At 36.8% G+C, this 20,751-nt stretch overlaps 1 protein-coding gene across 3 annotated transcripts in view; it reads right to left on the bottom strand.

The window, feature by feature from the left end:
• The window catches only part of LOC137628728 (uncharacterized), a 597,116-nt gene that overhangs the window by 259,638 nt on the left and 316,727 nt on the right, over positions 1-20,751 (bottom strand). For all 3 annotated transcript variants that reach the window (XM_068359904.1, XM_068359921.1, XM_068359913.1), the window contains exon 3: positions 12,482-12,554. In XM_068359904.1, the coding sequence (XP_068216005.1) occupies positions 12,482-12,554 (73 nt within the window). The remainder of the gene's footprint in view (positions 1-12,481; positions 12,555-20,751) is intronic.

The raw sequence follows: 20,751 nt of genomic DNA on the forward strand, positions 1-20,751 counted from the left end.
TCCTCATACCATTGAAAAGGTTCAATTAACCTCTCATACATGGTGTAAACAACAATATAACTAATTTCTATGACTCTATACTATGAGGAAAAGTCGGGGTTGTAGGCCACAAAACGAACGGGTACGATACAGGTCCTCATTCACACAAAACATCATCCACCCGTTGGTTGCGACGGATGGCTAACGGCCGTCAAACCGGACGAGGTTTCTTGGAAAGAAAGCCGGGCCGACTAGGACGGCTGACGTCCGAGGGCCGCCGTCTGCCTAACGGGTCGTGTGAACAGTTGCATTTGAATACACGTACAGAAATGAAAAACAGACAAACACGCACAGCGGTACTTGGAACTCTACAGTAGTATTAATATCTTCAACGTAGGGACAATGTTTTGGGATAAAATATTGGATCTTCAAAAATATAAACGTACACATAAATAATTGCATATAAAAACACACATACATTACGTGAATGGGATTGGATTGTTATAATATTTAGTTCAGAGACAAGGCACTGGGACCAATGAAGTTACTGAGCACCACCATAAATAATTATTCAATGATAAAAATACCATCTGATTAAAAGTAATATGCAAACTGGCAAATTTACATTATATGACATACCATTCACACAGATATAAAATAAGTTGAAAATTATATTTCAATAAAAATAAATGTGTAAATTCTGGTGTTATTGTACTGTATTACAGGGTAATGTAACCTAGGGAAAAAACTACTTTTTTGTATAGAAAACGTCCGTTCTCTTCAAAAATGATATTCGTTCCTGTCGCAAATGAATAGTTCCAGAAATATATATATACATATATATATATATATACATATATATATATATATATATATATATATATATATATATATATATATATATATATATATCCACCAATAATGGGGGACCCCCCATGGGAACTCGGGGTTTTGGGTGGGGAAAATATACTGGGAAACGGTATATAATGGTAAAACAAGCCACATTACCTTCTTGGATGTAAAATAAACCGATGAAAAAAAAATACGCTAATTATCTACAGAATATCCTATACTAACGGTATATTTTTCATTTATTTGTTGACAGTCTACGGGTCGGTTGTAGTCGGTCTCGTTCGTTCGTTTGTACATAGCAGTTTTCAACCTTCTCTGCGCATAAACTCCGCCTCCACCAATAGAATTACTCATAACTGTCGTCCCGGTCATAGAAGTAAATCATTAATTTCTTTAATTCTGTGTTAGTTTTACTAGTTTTTGAACGTGCGCAACTCAACATTACCGCTTGCCGGTACATAAGAGCTTGATGTTTTATTTTCCTGCAAACGATGCGAGCCAGTGGTGGAACAAGAACCATTATATTTAGTGTTGGTAATGTTAGCGTAACATTGCTAATGTTAGCGTGCACAGCTCAACATACCGCTTGTCAGTAGCCTACATACGTTCTTGATGTTTTTGTTTTCTGGTGAGAGAAGTGAGCCCGAATTGGAACAAGACCCATTATATTTAAACATTTTAACAGAGAATAAATGTTTTCCTCTAGTAAATAACGTAATTCAACCGGTTTTCACCTTCATTTCAACCGCAACAACATGTTATTCTGTTTGTGTGCGTTTGAAATGAAGGTCAAATTCGGTTAAGTCACGTTATTTACTACAGGATTCCATATTTTCTGTTCGAAATACCCCGTAATAGAGTAAAACATTACCTAAATTCTAACTTCCGCCCCAGGAAGGTACATATATTTGAACTGAATTGGATACAAACACTACATGCCTCTGATATAAGCTAATCAACTACTTTCATTTTGTGGGTGCATAAAATTGATATCTGTAATATCATCATCAATCCCGTTAAATGGCTTCCTCTTGGTTGAATTATGAATTAATATGCTTTCAATATTATTTTTTGGTGATGGAAAAGTTATATTTATATAGTGTCCCCTTGAAGTGAGAAAACAGTTTTCTATTGAGAGTTTACGGTTTCTTTTAAAGTTGAAATGTTTGGTAGAACTAAAGTTTTTAGTAATATGTGAAACAAGAAGAATACACTTTTTTTTTCAAGTGTGTTTCTTATTCTTTCAGCCAATAAAAAGGCAAAATCTCTGAAAGGTTTTAATGGTGTAGCTTATGTTCAGATTGGCCAAAGACTTCACCATTGCCTATTAATGTAGATAAAGTTTATTAGTTTATATTATTTTCATCATCATCATCATCATCATTATTATTATTATTATTATTATTATTATTATTATTATTATTAGCTAAGCTACAACCCTAGTTGGAAAAGCAGGATTTTATAATAAGCTCGAGGGCTCCAAGAGGGAAAAATATCCTAGTGAGGAAAGGAATCAAGGAAATAAATAAACTACTAGATAAGTAATGAACAATTAAAAATGGAATATTTTAGGAACAGTAACAGCATTAAGATATTTTCTTTTCTTATATAAACTATGAAAACTTCAAAAGACCATACCAAGAAGCACACACATACATACACACACACACTGTGTATATATATATATATATATATATATATATATATATATATATATATATATATATATATATGTGTGTGTGTGTATACTGTATATATATATATATATATATATATATATATATATACAGTGATACCTCGGTAGTCGAACGACTCTATACTCGAACAATTCGGAGTTCGACCAAAATTTTCGAGAAATTTTTGCTGCGGTGCTCGACCAAAAATTTGGTACTCGACCAGCCGAACACGTGACGACCGCATGGGCTTTGTGATGATCGCGCCATCTCGGCCACTCTCGCTTGTTCGGGAAGCATCAGTTCTCTCGAGAGCGTCACTCAGACAACGCGCGATCAGCATTCGTTGTGATTTAGTGATTTTCAGTGCTTTTAATTGCTTTTTTAGCTTTCATAATGAGTCCCAAGAAAGTAATGAGTGTTAAGGGGAAGGAGAAGAGGAAAACAGTGCGAACAACGATCGAGTTGAAGAAGGAAATTATAGCGAAATATGAGAATGGTGTACGAGTGTCCGATTTAGCGGTAGAATACGGAATGGCGAAGTCGACCATTTCTACGTTTTTAAAGCATAAAGAAATGATTAAGAAGGCGAATGTTGCAACGGGAGTTACGGCGGTAACTAAGCAAAGGCCACAAGTGATTGAGGAGATGGAAAAGTTGCTTTTAATATTTATTAAAGAAAAACAGTTGGCCGGGGAAAGTGTTAGTGAAGCGTTCATTTGTGAAAAAGCGTTGCATATCTATGAAGAATTAGTGAAGAAAAGTCCGAGTACCAGTGAAAGTGATTCATTTACATTTAAAGCGAGCAGGGGTTGGTTTGAAAAGTTTCGTAATAGAACAGGTATTCATCGTGTTACTAGGCATGGGGAGGCAGCTAGTTCGGATCAAATTGCAGCCGATAAATACGTGGGGGAATTCGATCGGTACATAAATGAACAAAATTTGATCGCACAACAAGTCTTTAATTGTGATGAGACTGGGTTATTTTGGAAGAAAATGCCAGCCAATACGTACATTACCAAGGACGAGACGAAGATGCCAGGTCACAAGCCAATGAAAGATAGGCTAACATTGTTGCTGTGTGCAAATGCAAGTGGCGATTGCAAGATCAAACCCTTGTTAGTGTACCACTCGGACAACCCCCGGGTGTTCAAACGAAATAATATTTGTAAAAGTGCACTACCAGTTATGTGGCGCTCGAACACTAAATCTTGGGTCACAAGACAATTCTTTACTGAGTGGATAAACGAAGTGTTTGCCCCCCAGGTTAAGGCTTACCTCATTGAAAAGAGCTTGCCAATGAAATGTCTTCTGGTTATGGACAATGCTCCTGCACATCCTCCAGGTCTCGAGGATGACTTGAAAGAAGAATACAGCTTTATCAAAATCAAATTCTTGCCCCCCAATACTACTCCCATACTCCAGCCCATGGACCAACAGGTCATTTCAAACTTCAAAAAACTCTATACCAAGGCCCTTTTCAGAAAGTGTTTTGAAGTGACCAGTGACACGAAGTTGACCCTAAAGGAATTCTGGAAGGAACACTTCAGCATCCTCAACTCTGTTAACATGATTGACCAAGCTTGGCGAGGTGTGACCTATAGGACATTGAACTCTGCCTGGCGTAAGCTGTGGCCATCATGTGTCACAGAGAGGGAGTTTGAAGGTTTCCAACCAGAGGCGGGTCCAAGCACTGCTACCCCTGTAATTTCTGATGACACTGATGTCGTTGAGGAAATTGTTGTCATGGGCAGGAGTTTGGGGCTTGAGGTCGACAAGGATGATATTGATGAGCTTGTAGAAAGCCATTCTACCGAGTTGACTGTGGAGGAATTGTTGCACCTGCAACAACAACAGCAGCAGGATCTGATTGTGGAGCAGGAATCTTCAGAAGAGGATGAGGTAAGGGAGGATGTTCCAAGTTCTCTCATCAATGAAATTTGTTCCAAGTGGGCAGATGTGCAGGCTTTTGCTGAAAAATACCACCCAGAAATTGCAGTAGCAAACCGGGCAGTGCATATGTTTAATGATAGTGTCATGTATCATTTTCGAAGAATACTGCAGAGGAGGAAGAAACAATTAACAATAGACCAGTTTTTCACAAAAGAAAAGAAAGCTGCTACATCAAAGCCTGTTTCTCCTCCAAAGAAGAGACAAAGAAGAGAAGAAACCCCTGAAATAGATCTGCCCACCCTTTCATTGGAGAGAGAAACAACTCCTGAAGGAGAACTACCCCGCCACATCATGGAAGGGGACTCTCCTTCCAAGCAGTAACCTCCCCCTTCCATCCTCTCCACATCCATCCCTGTATGCCATCGAACCGCTGCTCAAAGGTATGTTCACTACAGTACAGAAAATGGTTTAAAATTGTTTTATTTTAGTACAGTAAATGGTTTAAAATTGTTTTATAGGATTTTCTGACCAATTTCATACACATTTAGATAATTATTGTTGTTTAGGTACACGTTTTATTAATATTTTGGGCCTGTTCGAGTGCTTGGGAACGGAATAGAATATATACCATTATTTCTTATGGGGAAAAAAAATTCGGTACTCGAACAAATCGGAGGTCGAACACGGATCTCGAACGGATTATGGTCGAGTACCGAGGTATCACTGTATATATATACAGTCTATTTTATTTACGAACGGGGAATGTTTAAATCTTTGAGCAATCTGAACATCGGTAACGCTATATTTAGTTTCTTTCGTACAATTTATTGATTTTTATATTTGCTTGAAAGATTAAGAATGGCCGACAAAAATATACTTGAATATATATATATATATATATATATATATATATATATATATATATATATATATATATATCTTGAAAAGGTTCCACAATGATGTAAGATGTGTTTGAAAAATTGGTGTATATTTGTAGATATTACAAAATACGTTTAGAGCTTTCGTCCATCATCTGTGGACTTTTTTTTTTTTTTTTTTTTGTGACCAAGTCCACAGATGATGGACGAAAGCTCTAAACGTATTTTGTAATATCTACAAATATACACCAATTTTTCAAACACGTCTTACATCATTGTGGAACCTTTCCAAGATAACAAGGAAGTACGACATTGTACTTGTTTGCACCATATATATATATATATATATATATATATATATATATATATATATATATATATATATATATATATATATATATACACATAAAGATACATACAAGGGTATACATACACATACACACTTACACACACACACACACACATATATATATATATATATATATATATATATATATATATACATATACACGAATATATACAAACACATTCACATACATACTATACATATGTATGTATGTATGTATATATACATGTACATATGTAATTATGTATATACATATATATACATAAATACATATATATATATATATATATATATATATATATATATATATATATATCTTTATAAACGCACAGTATATGTCTGAGTTAAGAGAAAAAGTAATGACTGGATTTCAGAATGATTGATGATCGTAGATAACACTTGCTTGATTATGGACAATGAATAGATATAGCAGAATCTGGTGAATAACTTTGCAAATTATGAATTTTTTAACTTGCATACCACAGGTGTCGAGAGTTCATTACCGGTCACAAAGGAATTACAATTTCGGATGATTAGTTTTTTGTCTATTACTTCTACATCCTTTCCCCTTTAGTAATATCAATATTCAATTAATATTGAAAACACACCAAATATAGATGAATTCACATTAGGTTTAAAGGTCACTCATGGATGGCAGAGGCAAGGGACAATGACATTGTCCTATCAAGCAGGAAAATGCCTTAATAGTACAGCAGATAGGTGAAAGTATTGCGGGTTTGGTGAAACAATCACGAAATTTGGTGTGCAGGTAGACTATGCCCAATGATGATATTTAGATATAGGGTCATCTCAGATATGACCTGTGACGAAAATGGCGGCCATTTTCAAGATGGCTGCCATCGCTCATTTGAAATTCTTTATTGTAGGTTAAATCAATTCTAGGTGTGGCAATGTTTTTATTTTGTATTATAGATCATACATCAGTAATTATACTGTCCACATAACAGTTGAAATTGCAAATCATTAGTAGTTTGAACTAAATAATAAGACTTTATCGCCTTTACAGAATGTTACAATTTTGTAATCAGGACCACTTCGTCAAGTGCATCAAACAACCAAGAATTATTTCTTCTGTGTTTGTAGGTAACAGAAGTACACACAATAGCTTATAAAATTCCCCTGTTCCCTCCCTTATAGCCTATCTTATAGTATAAAAATCCTATCCTCTCCTGCCCTATAGTCAAAATTTAATCACTTTCACATAATTTGACCCCATTTTTTCTATTTTCAGGTGTGACAATGGCTAAAGTTTACAAGGTGGCGAATCCCCTACTCCCAAGGATGTCAACGGAGGGTCAAGAAACTGACTGGAACAAGTGCATTCTTTGTCAGGAAGACAAGTCAGAGATGCTTCACTGTCCAGCCGAGTCTACATGTACCACACAGGGAGCAGGGTACTAGACAATAGCTGAACTTCTTGTAGGTTTTGACAGGATTGGTTGTTTGTCCACATCAATCAAACTTTCAAAGTTTGATGATGGGAATGGAATTGAAGAAACACTACAGCAGCACAAGGCCAAGTGGCACGACTCATGTAGGCTCCTCTATAACAGAACAAAACTAAAGCGTGCAGAGAAGCGGAAGAAATCCCCAAACGATGCTGCCGATTGCTCTGCTGATAGCTCGAAGAAGTTCACCCGCAAGTGTGTTGGTGTGAAACGTGCTTCTGTCGAAACCTGTTTATTCTGTGACAAACCTGCACCAGATAAGAAGTCTGTGACTTGAAAAGCATCAACATTTGGTCTTGATGTCAATGTCAAGAAGGCTGCATTTAAATTGCAATACAAATCCCTACTGGCCTAACTGAGTTCAGGAGACTTGATTGCCCAAGAAACCTGTACCATCTGCCATGCTTACTCTCTTTGTACAACAGAGCTAGAGAAAACAAAACATCTGAAGAGTCTGGTGTGGACAAAATGAATCATGGCCTTGCACTTGCTGAACTAGTATCTTACATTGAAGATACTTGAATGGACAGTTTAGTGGCACCCATCTTCAAACTCGCCGACCTTGTCAATCTGTACATAACATGGCTAGAACAACTTCGGACTGACATTGCAGGACGTGTCCACTCCACTTAGCTCAAAAAGAGAATACTGGCCTACTTTCCATACATGGAAGCTCATAAGCAAGGTCGAGATGTCATCCTCATTTCCAACGAAGATATTGGAGGAGCACTGAGAAAAGCATGTGAGCATAATGCTGATGATGATGGCGTTTATCTTGTCAAGACTGCAAATATAGCGAGGTGAGACATGTTCAAGATGAAAAACCAGTTTGGTGGTTCTTTTGAACACAATAGTCAGGAAAATTCTGTTCCACTGTCTCTGTTAGCATTTGTTGCTATGGTGATGAATGGGCCAAACATCAAGGCACAGTCTTCCTCTTCAACAATGCCCCAGCCAGTGCTAACAGTTTCTCAGATATTGATGTCCAATAGCATGGTATGTTGTTGGGAGAAATAGCAGGCTCCATGTACCACAAGGGACAACCAAGGAAGGGAAACACCTCTGCCTATCTACCTGGGTGTAATGGTCCACACGAAGTCTCGCAAGCGTGAACTGGTAGACCGTTTGTATGATCTGGGACTCTGTGTTTCCTATGAATGTACCTCCTGTTGCTCTCCCAAGGCAACACCCACAGGTGCCAAAGGAAGAAGGTTCGAACTGAGCCAAATGTCAGCTCATACCTCAAGCCTTGCAGAAGGAATATCGGTAGGTTTTTAATTATTCATTAAACATTGTCATACATTAAATTAGGTCCTTAACACACTTTCAATCGTGACAATCGTACCTACATTTACCTACTTAAATAATTATGTTACTTTCTGCTTTACAGCTGGCTGGAGCACCTGAAACAGGTGGTGGACTCTGACACCCTGAAGGAGGACAAGATGACCTCCTGGGCTGCATACCATGCAAGCTAGGAAGCAGCACGACCACAAGATGTGAATGTGGCTCTCACTTCCTTGCTACCCCTTTTCCATTACAATGCACACTCCATAGCCATGATCCGCCACTCAATGGACATCGTGAAGACGGCAGTCGATATCCTAAACCCAGACCAGATCCCAGTTCTCACATGTAACCAGCCACTCTACACTCTGGCAAAGCAAATCCAAAGGAGCTGGCTTACAAGTTATGGCGAGGATCAATTCATAGTGATGTTTGGTGGCCTACACATCGAGATAGCATCCCTTAGGTCCTGGGAGATCTTCGGGAGGGCAACGGCTGGACAGGAGCACTTATTCAGGCTGGGGTTGCTACCAGTGGAACATCAGATTCATTTTTAAAAGCATCCCACGTGATGCAAACAAGACGGGCTCACCAAGTCACAACCAGCAGTCAGTATCTACTTCTGCAGAGTGCCTACAGCGACTACATCCAGACCTTGGAAGATGCAAGTGAAGTGGTGTCATTTGAAGACTGGTGTGATGCAAGGTCTGAGGCATGTCCTCGATTCCAATTTTGGTACTTGATCCTTCAGCTGGAGCTGGCTGCGATGGTCTATGTGAGAGTGATATGTGAGGCCAACTTCATGCTATACATAGAGGCCCTGTCCAAGATCATCCCTTGGTTTTTCGCCCTGGACCATACACACTACTTGAGATGGGTGCTGATCCACATAAGGGACATGGTGTCACTGAAGAAGCTCAATCACAATGTCTGCTGAATTTCTGAAGGGGAAATTTGTAGTCAAGAAGTCAAAAGGTGCATTCTCTGCTGTTGCTATTGACCAGGCCCATGAGTAGAACATTGCTTCTGTGAAAGGAGACGGCGGTGCTGTGGGCCTGAAAGAGAACCCTGCAGCTCTTTGTCGCTGGATGGTATCTGGTCCTGAGATGGCTCGTTTAATTCAGGAATTTAAAGGATCTACCGAGAAGGGGCCAGGACACAGATGTACGTCATCATGAACAGAAGAAACATGCACAGATAGCATTTACACAAGATATGCGATCACTGAGCCGAGCTATGGAAGAAATGAGGAACACGTTTGCTGAATACAGCATTGATCTCCTTGTTCTGGGCAGCAGAGATGTTGTGGATACAGCAGTGGTAGACAGTCCAGCGAATAGAGAAAGCTGGACTCGAGCAGTATGAGACCTATGTTAAAGAGAGGCTTGTGAACCATACAGTGCCTATAACAGATCCCATCAAGATGAACAATTTTTATCTTTTCAGTCAACTACCAGTCAGAGAGAGGTCAAGGAAACAGTTTCAGATGTAATATCTGAGGAATGACTGTTCGCTCTTCTCCATACTATTCATTATGTCCCAGATACACCATGGTGATTTGGACGAGTTCTTTCAACACGAAAACCAGGCCTGTCCACCGTCCCTATCTCAATGGGAGGCTTGAGAACTGGCAACAAGTCTAACTTGATGCCCTGCCTAGAAAACCTTATCCCAGTGAAAGAGGATCTCTCCACCCCCAGAGTACAAGTCAATATCATGGATGGTGCTGGCAACATCAAGATGCTGCGACTAGGGACTACAAAGACATTCCAAAGTTATGCCTCTGATGTCTTTGTGCCGTATGTCATATCCGCGCTGCAGCATGTAGACAGACTTGACATTGTCTGGGATTTGTAAATGGCAGACAGCTTGAAGGCAGACACTCGCAGCAAGAGAAGAAAGGGAGTTAGGAGAGAGTTAAGCCATCAAAGTGCAGTTCCTGGAAATTGGCAAAAGTTTCTCTGCATTGATGGCAACAAGACAGAGCTATTCTCCTTCTTGGCTTCTAATGTGGCAGAAATTGACAACAAAAAACATCTCATCACCACAAAAGGCACTGGAATTCTTTGCTCCAATCGCTAGGACATGTCAGCTCTAGTGCCATGCACACATGAGGAGGCTGACACTCTAATCATTCTTCACCTACAGGATGCCGTCCTACAGGGGTACAGTAAAGTGTCAATATGCACAACTGATACAGATGTGGTAGTCCTGTCCATAACATCAGCAAATCGCCTCAACATCTCTGAACTGTGGATTGCCTTTGGAGTTGGGGAATACTTTAGGTTCATCCCTGCTCATGAAATCACCAAAGCTCTTGGTCCTTACTGATGTGTGGCTTTGCCGATGTTCCACGCCTTTACTGGTTGTGACACTGTGTCCTGTTTTGGCGGTAGAGGCAAGAAAACTGCATGGGACACCTGGACCAATTATGGAGAAGTCACACCAGCATTCTGTTCTTTGGGTGCCATGCCAGACACACATTCCATTGATAAGTTGATGCATCTACTGGAGAGATTTGTGTTGCTGCTGTATGATCACACCAGCACAGAGGAGGGTGTGAACCAGGCAAGGAAACACCTGTCCACCAAGAAAGGCAGAGCTATTGATAGTCTGCTTCCTTCACAGGCTGCACTCATCCAGCACACCAAGAGAGCTGCCTACCAGGCTGGTCCCTGTTGGGCCCATATGATGACCCCTGCTCCAGAGCTTCCATCACCAAGTGAATGGGGTTGGAGTACGAAACCTGGTGGTGGATGGAGTATCAACTGGACAACCCTACCAAAAGCAGGCAGGGAACTTTTGCAATGTGGCTACAAGAATGACTGCAAAGGACGCAGGAAATGCGAGAAGGCGGCTCTTCAGTGTACTGCTCTATGTCAGTAGAGTGGACAGTGCTCAGCTTGATGCATTACACAGAAAACTGTTAATTACCTTTCAACACAATTTCCATTGATATATAATTAGACTATAATAAGCTATAATAAGAATAAAAATATTCTAACACCTAGAAAAATTGTAACATGCTGTAAAGGCGATAAAGTCTTATTATTTTGTTCAAACTACTAATGATGTGCAATTTCAACTGTTATGTGGACAGTATAATTACTGATGTATGATCTATAATACAAAATAAAAACATTCCCACACCTAGAATTGATTTAATCTACAATATCAAAGAATTTAAAATGAGCGATGGCGGCTATGTTGAAAATGGCCGGCATTTTCATCACAGTTCAAATCTGAGATCGCCCTATATCTAAATATCCTCATTGAGGTATAGGATACCTGCACACCAAATTTCATGCTTGTTTCACCAAACCCTGAATTCTTCCAAATATTTCACATTTTTGCAGTACTATAAAGACTGACCATATTTACATATGATCAGACCCTAAGCCTTCTCTCCACCCAAGCTAGGACCAACCAGGGCCAGGCAATGGCTGCTGATGACTCAGCAGATAGACCATTAGGCTCTGCTAAACACCCCCTCCTTTGTTCACAAGGACGGTAAGATTGCAACGACCGAAGAAACAGCGAATTTTAGCGGGACTTGAACCCCAGTCTAGCGTTCACCTGTCAGGGACGTTACCACATTGGCCACCACAACGCTAAACCCTAAACACAACCCTTCTTAAAAGCCAGGTGAGGCGGTAATTCTTGTGTCCAACTGTATATATCTGCTTTGGCCAAGTTCAACATATACTTGAAGTTTAGGTAATATTTTTATCGACTGGTTTGTCAGTAGGAATGTAATGTTTAATTACAGTTTTGTAGTTTCCGGGATATTGTGGTTATACTGAAAGGACAGCTCAACAGCAGCAGGAGAATGTAAATGCTATTATGGAAAAGGACTAAGGATGTAATAAAAATGGTTGGAATGTTAAGAAAACTCAGTAATTATATATGGATATGAGGCAATTAAATAAAGGGGGGAAATGTGACGGAAAATAATCTAGAAACAAAACACGAAGCAAAAGAGATAAACTATTATAAGAGAAGGTATATGAATACATGAAGTTAAAAAATTTGGACAAAGTACAGTGAAAAACAAATTATAGAATAAAGGTAATGAGTAAATGCAAGAAAAAAATATGAACATACTTGGAAGATCTTGAAGAAAGGCTTGACATCTGAAGCTGCCTCGAGCTGATCCTGGAGCATAACAAAGACCTTCCTGAAGGAGAGTGAAAATCAAGATTATCATCACAAGAAGACAAAAAGAAGTATAGAAAGAGTAAGAATTCAAGATAGTGTAGAGAATTAATAAAATAATATACTCCATTGCAGTCTAGACTACCGAAGAGAGAGATATGAAGGATAAAAAATCCTGAAACTAAATCATAATCATGACACGAAATAAAATAAATTTAATGAAGTATTATCGAGTTTTAAAAATCAACTCTCTCTCTCTCTCTCTCTCTCTCTCTCTCTCTCTCTCTCTCTCTCTCTCATTTTTTCACTGCAATCCCATGCCACTCATCAGAACAAGAATCTGCTGTAAGTTCCCTTAAAATTAAATTCACATTAATAGAAAGAGAGTCAACCTTACACCCAACGCTGCTCTTTTATCTGTGCTTCTGCAAACAAGACAGAATGATGAATTCATGTCAAGACCCAGCATAAGATGATCATTAAAGGAAAAGGGCGAGACGAAAGGTGATTATGGACCAGAAAAAAACTTCCTGGAGGAACAAACTGACGAGAGTGCGGCGATGGCAATAGTTCTCTCTCCTTTTCCGTTGTGCAATGAAGAGCTTCTTTCATTCATTGCAAAATCCGAGGTTGCAAAGTTTGTGAAAGAACTTATTTTTGTCCCTATTTTTACACAATATCCCAATCAGTCTTATCCCAAAGTTTGCCATGATATTCTGACTATATTTTTGCGGAAAAGTATTTTCAGTCTGATGCTTAAGTGATGTTGACCATTTATATACTGTATAATCGTCTCATACCAAGTTGTCTTATACAGCTATTACCCCTTATATGACTCGAGATTTTTGGATTAGCGACTTCATTCACTTGAATACACACAAACATACACACACACACACACACATATATATATATATATATATATATAAAGAGAGAGAGAGAGATATTTAGATAGGTAGATAGAGATAGATAGATAGATAAATAAAGTGTATTTATGTATATATATATATATATATATATATATATATATATATATATAACCATGTAGGAGTGTGTGTAAATATGACATTCTGTGTGAACATGCATATCTACTAACTCGTCCTAGCTTGTTGCAGAAAGAAAAAACACATATGTAACTTTCCATGAAGAATCTATTGCAAATGCATTGCAATTTAGAATAGGAGCTGTAAATCCATGATGCATAAAAATCCGGAATATTGTAACTGAGAAATGCAAAACAGTTCCTAGAAATATCTTAACTCTTACAAAGACATATCTTCTTTCAAATAGCATCTGTATTGCGAAATAATCTCTAAATAAATAAAAGCTGCTTCACTATTACTTAATCCTGTTTTTCTTTAATATTCATAAATTAGCTAAAAGTAATTCACACAATTAAGGGAATAGATAACCTAATCATTAAGAGCGTGTACCTAAAAGAAACTATAACCTGTCACTAAAGGGAACTCTGTCTATATTTGCAATTATCTTTTGGTTTACCGTTTGCTCTCCACTTCCCATCTAAATCTATCATTACAACATATCTAAATGAAGATTCAAAACTGATTAACTTTAACTATAACTATTTTTAACTTGATACGATATAATATTGATCAATCTTTAATTTGAATGTCTCTATGGCACATCATGTGAGAGAGAGAGAGAGAGAGAGAGAGAGAGAGAGAGAGAGAGAGAGAGAGAGAGAGAGAAATTCTAAAAATCAATTGAAGTTAAAAAATCATAGCAATTATTGTACAACCAATTAATAAGCATTCCCATGAATAATGTTTAACAAACCGGTATATGCCTTCGTTCGGAACAATTCTGAGCTATCCAGAGCTCTCTCTCTCTCTCTCTCTCTCTCTCTCTCTCTCTCTCTCTCTCTCTCTCTCCAAGAAAATCCACAGTTTAGAAACGATTCGGCTCCTTTTGGACTACTTTGCAATTTGCCTTAGGAATTCCGCCTCCCAGCCATAGGGAGGTATCGGACCCCAGCTAAACTTCTTGGACAAACATTGACGAAGTCAACAATAACTGAAAACATTTCATTCCGGGAACTGGTTGCGAGGGTCTCGTGACTCTTTTGATAAGATGTGCGAATCGAGACTCATTAATAGACAGGTGATAATGTGTTTGCTGTTAAAACAACATTAAAAAAGTACAAATATTTTCCAATGGGAAAAGATTAATTACTTAGCCTATTGAGTCATAATGTGATTTAAATAAACAAAAATCTAAATGTTTTCATGTATTTAAGAAACGTTAAGAACATTTGTACTGAATCCCCTAATCCTTGGAAATACATAAACAAACACTCTCTTGGTTAAATGATACCATGCAGACTGTCAATGCATTTAAAACTCAATACCAAATTTTAGGATGAGACAAGAGATAAGTATTTTGCTAAAAGAAGTTGGAATGTATGTATGGTATACAGTATACACATTTAAAACACCCTTTAGATATATCTTTATATGCTTTTTTATCTCTGCATGAGAGAGAGAGAGAGAGAGAGAGAGAGAGAGAGAGAGAGAGAGAGAGAGAGAGAACTAAACAATTAAAAACACAATATTTAATATGACGAAGAGAAAAATACGAATAAACTAATTCACAAACTCCAAAATCAACAAAAGAGGAATGGCATCAAACCACAAAGTTTACCCTGCCTTCAATTTTCTTTAAATTACATGAGACTGTGTAAAGTAATAACAAGAAACGAAACAAGAATTGAGAGGAAGGGTGAAATTCGGATACGCTTTTCGTAGAAGCATCAGAGTTAGAAATAAACACTTAAGTTTTCTGTTCGGGAGAGATAATTAAAGCACCATTAACTCGGAGGAGAAAGAGAAAGCTGGATTTGCTGGAATTCCTGGAAATAGTTTCAGCTTCGAAAAAGGGATATCAAAAAGGATATTAAGCTTTTCTAGGCCTTCAAGAAAGATTCGGTTTACTTTTAAAAAAAGGCAAAAGAATTCAGATATGAATGTACTGTATGACTATGTATAGCCATTTCTTTCCTGAAGACTTAAAGATAAAGAATATGGTTTTAAAAATGTGGTTAGAAAGTAGGATAAAGAATGAAAAAAAAAAAACAAGAGACAGTAGCTTTCAACAGAGGACCAAAATATGACTAAAAGTCAAGATAACAATTTGTGTGTGTATATATATATATATATATATATACATATATATATATATATATATATATACAGAGAGAGAGAGAGAGAGAGAGAGAGAGAGAGAGAGAGAGAGTATATATACATACATACATCTGTCCATATTATATATATATATATATATATATATATACAGTATATATATAAAGATGTAACAGTGTGAGAAGCAAAATTTATTTAGATCTAAAGACAGAGAGAGAACAATTAATTTTAAGAAAGAAAATAAAAAACTCCTGGAATAAGAGAAAAATCTGATGAGTTTACTTTACCAATACAAAATAGGTACTCCCAGTACATGAAGAAATGGAAGAAAGTAAAGAAGAAATAAACAGTAATTTAAAAAAAATTGCATTGGAATCAGGACAAGAGATAGGTGGAAGAGTTCCTAAATATATCAAAGAAAACTACCTGAAAAGACCAAAAAAACTAATAAAGAAAAGATTGGAAATGAGGGGGTGAAATCCAAGAGAGATGAAAGAAAAAAAAAATCAAGATATTCGTAAACACAGTCAGACCAAAACTGAAGAAACACCAATGAAAGGAAGAAGCCTCAAATTGATGAAAGAAGACTTGATGTTTGCTTTAAAGGATTTAAATGAAAATATTATCCAAATTAGAGATGTAGCGATAAAAATTGCTGATGATTTCTATACAATGCTATACAATAGTGATATAAGAAATAACTTCATCAATAGAAATAATGAAACACCTGAGCACATACCAAACGTAACCGTCGGAGAAGTCAAGAAAGCATCAAAACGCATGAAAAGAGGCAAAGCAGCAAGAAAAGATGGCTTAACAATTGATTTAATACTAGACGGAGGGTATTTCATAGTATTAATTCTGGCTGCACTCTACACCAAATATCTGCAAGAATGCTCTATACCTACAGCTTGGAAAAGCGTTGTCGTTATACTAATTCACATACAGGAAGACACAAAAGCCCTGAAAAATCACCGCCCAATAAATTTACTCTGCGTAATATATAAAATATTTACAAAGATCATATTAGCCCGAACAGAAAGACAACCAGACTTGAATTAACCAAGAGAGCAGACAGGCGTTAAAAGTGGGTATTCAACAACTGACCATATCTTTGTAATTAACCAACTAATGGAAAAATCAAGAGTATGACAAACCATTATGTATGGCATTCATAGACTATGAGGAAGCATTTGATTCTGTCAAAACCTCAGCAGTAATGAAAGCCCTTTAAAAGCAAGGAATAGAAGAACCTCATGTTAGAACACTCTGGATATTGTTACTGAATCTACGTACTTAAGACAGACAGTGTGTTTCCCCAGGACACAAAACCAAAATTAAAAGAAAGATAAGCATGACATGGAGAGCATTTGGTAAACAAAATTAGATTATGAAAAGTATAATGCCACTTTCTGTGAAAATTGAACTATCTAATGAGATGGTCCTATCAGTATCAGTATTAACTTATGCATCAGAAACTTGGAAACTTACTAAAGCCTTAGAACATAAACTAGTTACAATTCAAAGAGCTATAGTAGGAATAATGATGGGAAAAACTCCAAGAGACTGAAAAAAGAGCAAAATGGATAAGAGAGCAAACTAAAGTAGAGGATATTCTACAAACTTGACAGAAAAAGAAATGGACATGGGCAGGGCATATGAAAATGATTTACAATAGATGGACATTAAGAATAACAGGATGGGTCCCTAGAGTTTGTAAAAGAAGCAGAGAAAGGAAGAGAAGTCGATGGATCAACGAACTAGGGAAGTTTGAACCGACACAGAAAGACATAAACAGACGCAAATTGAAGGACATGTCTGAATCCTTTCTTTTGCAGTGGACTAGTAACGGCTGATGATGTATATATATATATATATATATATATATATATATATATATTTCAGTATATTTATAAGTTAGAGGCTACATGCCGGAGAGGGAATAGGTACTGAGAACTTCACTAATGTTGCAATTCCTCCTGGAAAGGTATAACGTATCTCTCTCTCTCTCTCTCTCTCTCTCTCTCTCTCTCTCTCTCTAATGTCTTCTTAATTACCGCGTAAACATATCTAAAGCAAACTAACTATTAAAAGAATATGGTGATGAAATATTTCACCATAAAAAAACAAAACAAACAAATACTTCGAGCAGAAACAATAACTTTCCCTCGAAGTGACGAATTGTAACTTGAAATCTTGAAAGTAAAGATATAAAGTTATTCAATTGGTTTCAAAAGGGATAAAATATAAACTAATAATTTTAACCAAGTTTCATAACCTCATATCTGTGACCTCCGCCAACGAAGTTGGGAGGAGGTTATGTCTTTGCCCCTGTTTGTCTGTTTGGTAACAATTTCCGGGCCACAATTTCACTCATACAGGTAGAGTAGTGAAACTTTAAGAGATTAATTGCTATGTTGAGACGTGGAAGTTATTCAATTTTGAAAGTCCTATATCAAAGGATGAAGTCAAGGTCGAGCAAAAGGTCGACAAAATTAACCCTAACCTCAACCCCAAATTTGCAAATGTTTGTCACGTAGACTTCAAATACGCTTACGGTCTAAATTGATTCAGGGAAAACCAAGCTGGTTTCGAGAAATAAGCTGTCGTGGCGGAGGTTTGCAGTCTCAGGGTGCTTTTATAGCTATTATTATTATTATTATTATTATTATTATTATTATTATCATTATTATTATTATTAGCTAAGCTATGATCCTATTTGGAAAAGCAGGTCAAATGTTGAATGAAAACAAAGTATATTAAGATAAGTAACGACATTAAAATAGATCTATCTTATATAAATCATGAAGACAGACTTACATCAACCTGTTCAACATTAAAACATTCGCTGCAAGTTTAAACTTCTGAAGTTCTAAGGATTAAACTGCCTGACCACGATCTGGTCACAGATGGAATAAAACTTTTAGAATACTTTGTACAGTTGGGCCTTATGATGAAGGCAAGACTGTTGGAATTTACTACATATTTTGTGCTATGTACAAAATGATCCAGTCTGGAATTATCTAAATGCAAAGGATAGTCAGAATTATGAAAAATCTCATGCAACATGCATAACGAACTATCTGAATGACGGTGCCACATATTAATATCCAGTTCTGGGATAAGAAATTTAACAGACCTCAAGTTCTTATACAACTAAAGATTAAGCAGCTGAAGACATGGCAGGAGAACAATGCTCGAAACAAGACAATGTAAAATTTAAAACATTTCTTCAGAACATACTAATCACCGAAAATCTTAAAAAAGACATGCATATGCAATAAGCTTCTCTTTTAGGCCAAACTACAATTATGTGTATCTAGTATGAAAAGTAATGGGCCAAGAACAGTACCCTGAAGAACACCAGGTATCACATTCCTATACTCACTATGGTGCCTTTTTGCGGTCTATTATTTAAAAATTCAATAATGATGCTAATAAAAGACCAACCTACTCCCAACAGTCTGAGTTTGAAAACAAGGTCCGGCCTCTATGATTTGTGTGCAGCAACAAAATTACCTCTTTCTCTCTCTTCTGCCATTCATAATCAACACATCTAACTTTAAATCCCATATTTCACGTCACGGTCATCCATTTTCAGGATTTTAGAACTAAATTATTTTTCAATCATAATCTTTTGGTACCAATAGCACTAATTTTCCCTTATTGGTGATATAGACAGAATACTATAGCTATCAGCAGCTTCATATGATGTTAAATTTTAAGAATATTTCACCAATTTGTTGATATCAAATGTTCCCAACAATAACAGTTTTAAGACAATGGATCCCTAGGGCTTATAGCATCCTGCTTTTCGAACTAGGGTTGTAGCTTCGAGAGTAATAATAATAATAATAATAATAATAATAATAATAATAATAATAATAATAATACTCGAATTTGACTAGCATTTTAGTTAGGTCCGTACTTTTTTTTTTCGAGCAATAACATCTCATCACTACCCCACCAAATCTCTCTCTCTCTCTCTCTCTCTCTCTCTCTCTCTCTCTCTCTCTCTCAGCAATTTGTTCTTAAGCTTTTCAATCTTAGACGTGCATTTTCAGATTGAATTAATCGCATTCAGTTTTTCCTGCACCGAGTCTACCAAGCAGCTTTTAGTTTACTTAGGCAGAAGAATATATTGCTTAAGTCTCGGTTCCTTTGGGAATGAAAATGCATCCTCTGTTTGAGAGGAGCCTCGATCCATTCGAGGATGGCACAAGAGGAATACTTGTTGTTGATGTTGTTAGGTAAAGGGAATAGAATAATTGTTATATAAAGGGAATAGAATAATTGTAATATAAAGGGAATAGAATAATCATATTTTAGCTTCTGTGTTGTTTTAAAGCTACCGAGAGGCAGAGGAGTTATATTTAACAATGTTGAGCTATTGAAAAAAAAAATGCAAATATATTTAGGAAATTGTTATCTCCATTATAAAATAATAAGCAAATGCCTGATTGATATATATATATATATATATATATATATATATATATATATATATACATAGATATAGATATAGATATAGATATATATATATATATATATATATATATATATATATACAGTATATATCGGTATATATAAATATCATCATTTCCTACGGCTATTCACGTAAAAGGCCCCGGTTAAATATTGCCTATCATTTCGATCTTAAGCTTTTAAATTAATACTTAATTCATCACCTCCTACTTACCGCTTCATTGTCCTTAACCATATAGGCCTTGGTCTTTCAAGTCTTCTAGTGCCTTATGGAGCCCAGCTGAACGTTTGGTGAACTAATCTCTCTTGGGAACTTTTTTCCAGTCATGCTCAACTCTCCCCCATCCTTCGGATAGGGAGAGAGAGAGAGTAGTCATACCATGATGGGAGGGGGTGCGTGAGTGACTGTCTAAATATTTAGCTGTCATTTTGACCGGCCGCGTTTGCTAGTTGTTAATATTTCCATTAATATTTACGAATTAAAGTAAATGTAGACTTTTAATTTACAGTTTTTTTTTTTTTTAACTTAGCAAGGCATCGTCAAACTTTTGATTCATTTTACAAAACCAGCTTTGC

This window comes from Palaemon carinicauda, chromosome 2 (genome assembly GCF_036898095.1).
Source record: "Palaemon carinicauda isolate YSFRI2023 chromosome 2, ASM3689809v2, whole genome shotgun sequence".
Taxonomy (NCBI): Eukaryota; Metazoa; Arthropoda; class Malacostraca; order Decapoda; family Palaemonidae; genus Palaemon; species Palaemon carinicauda.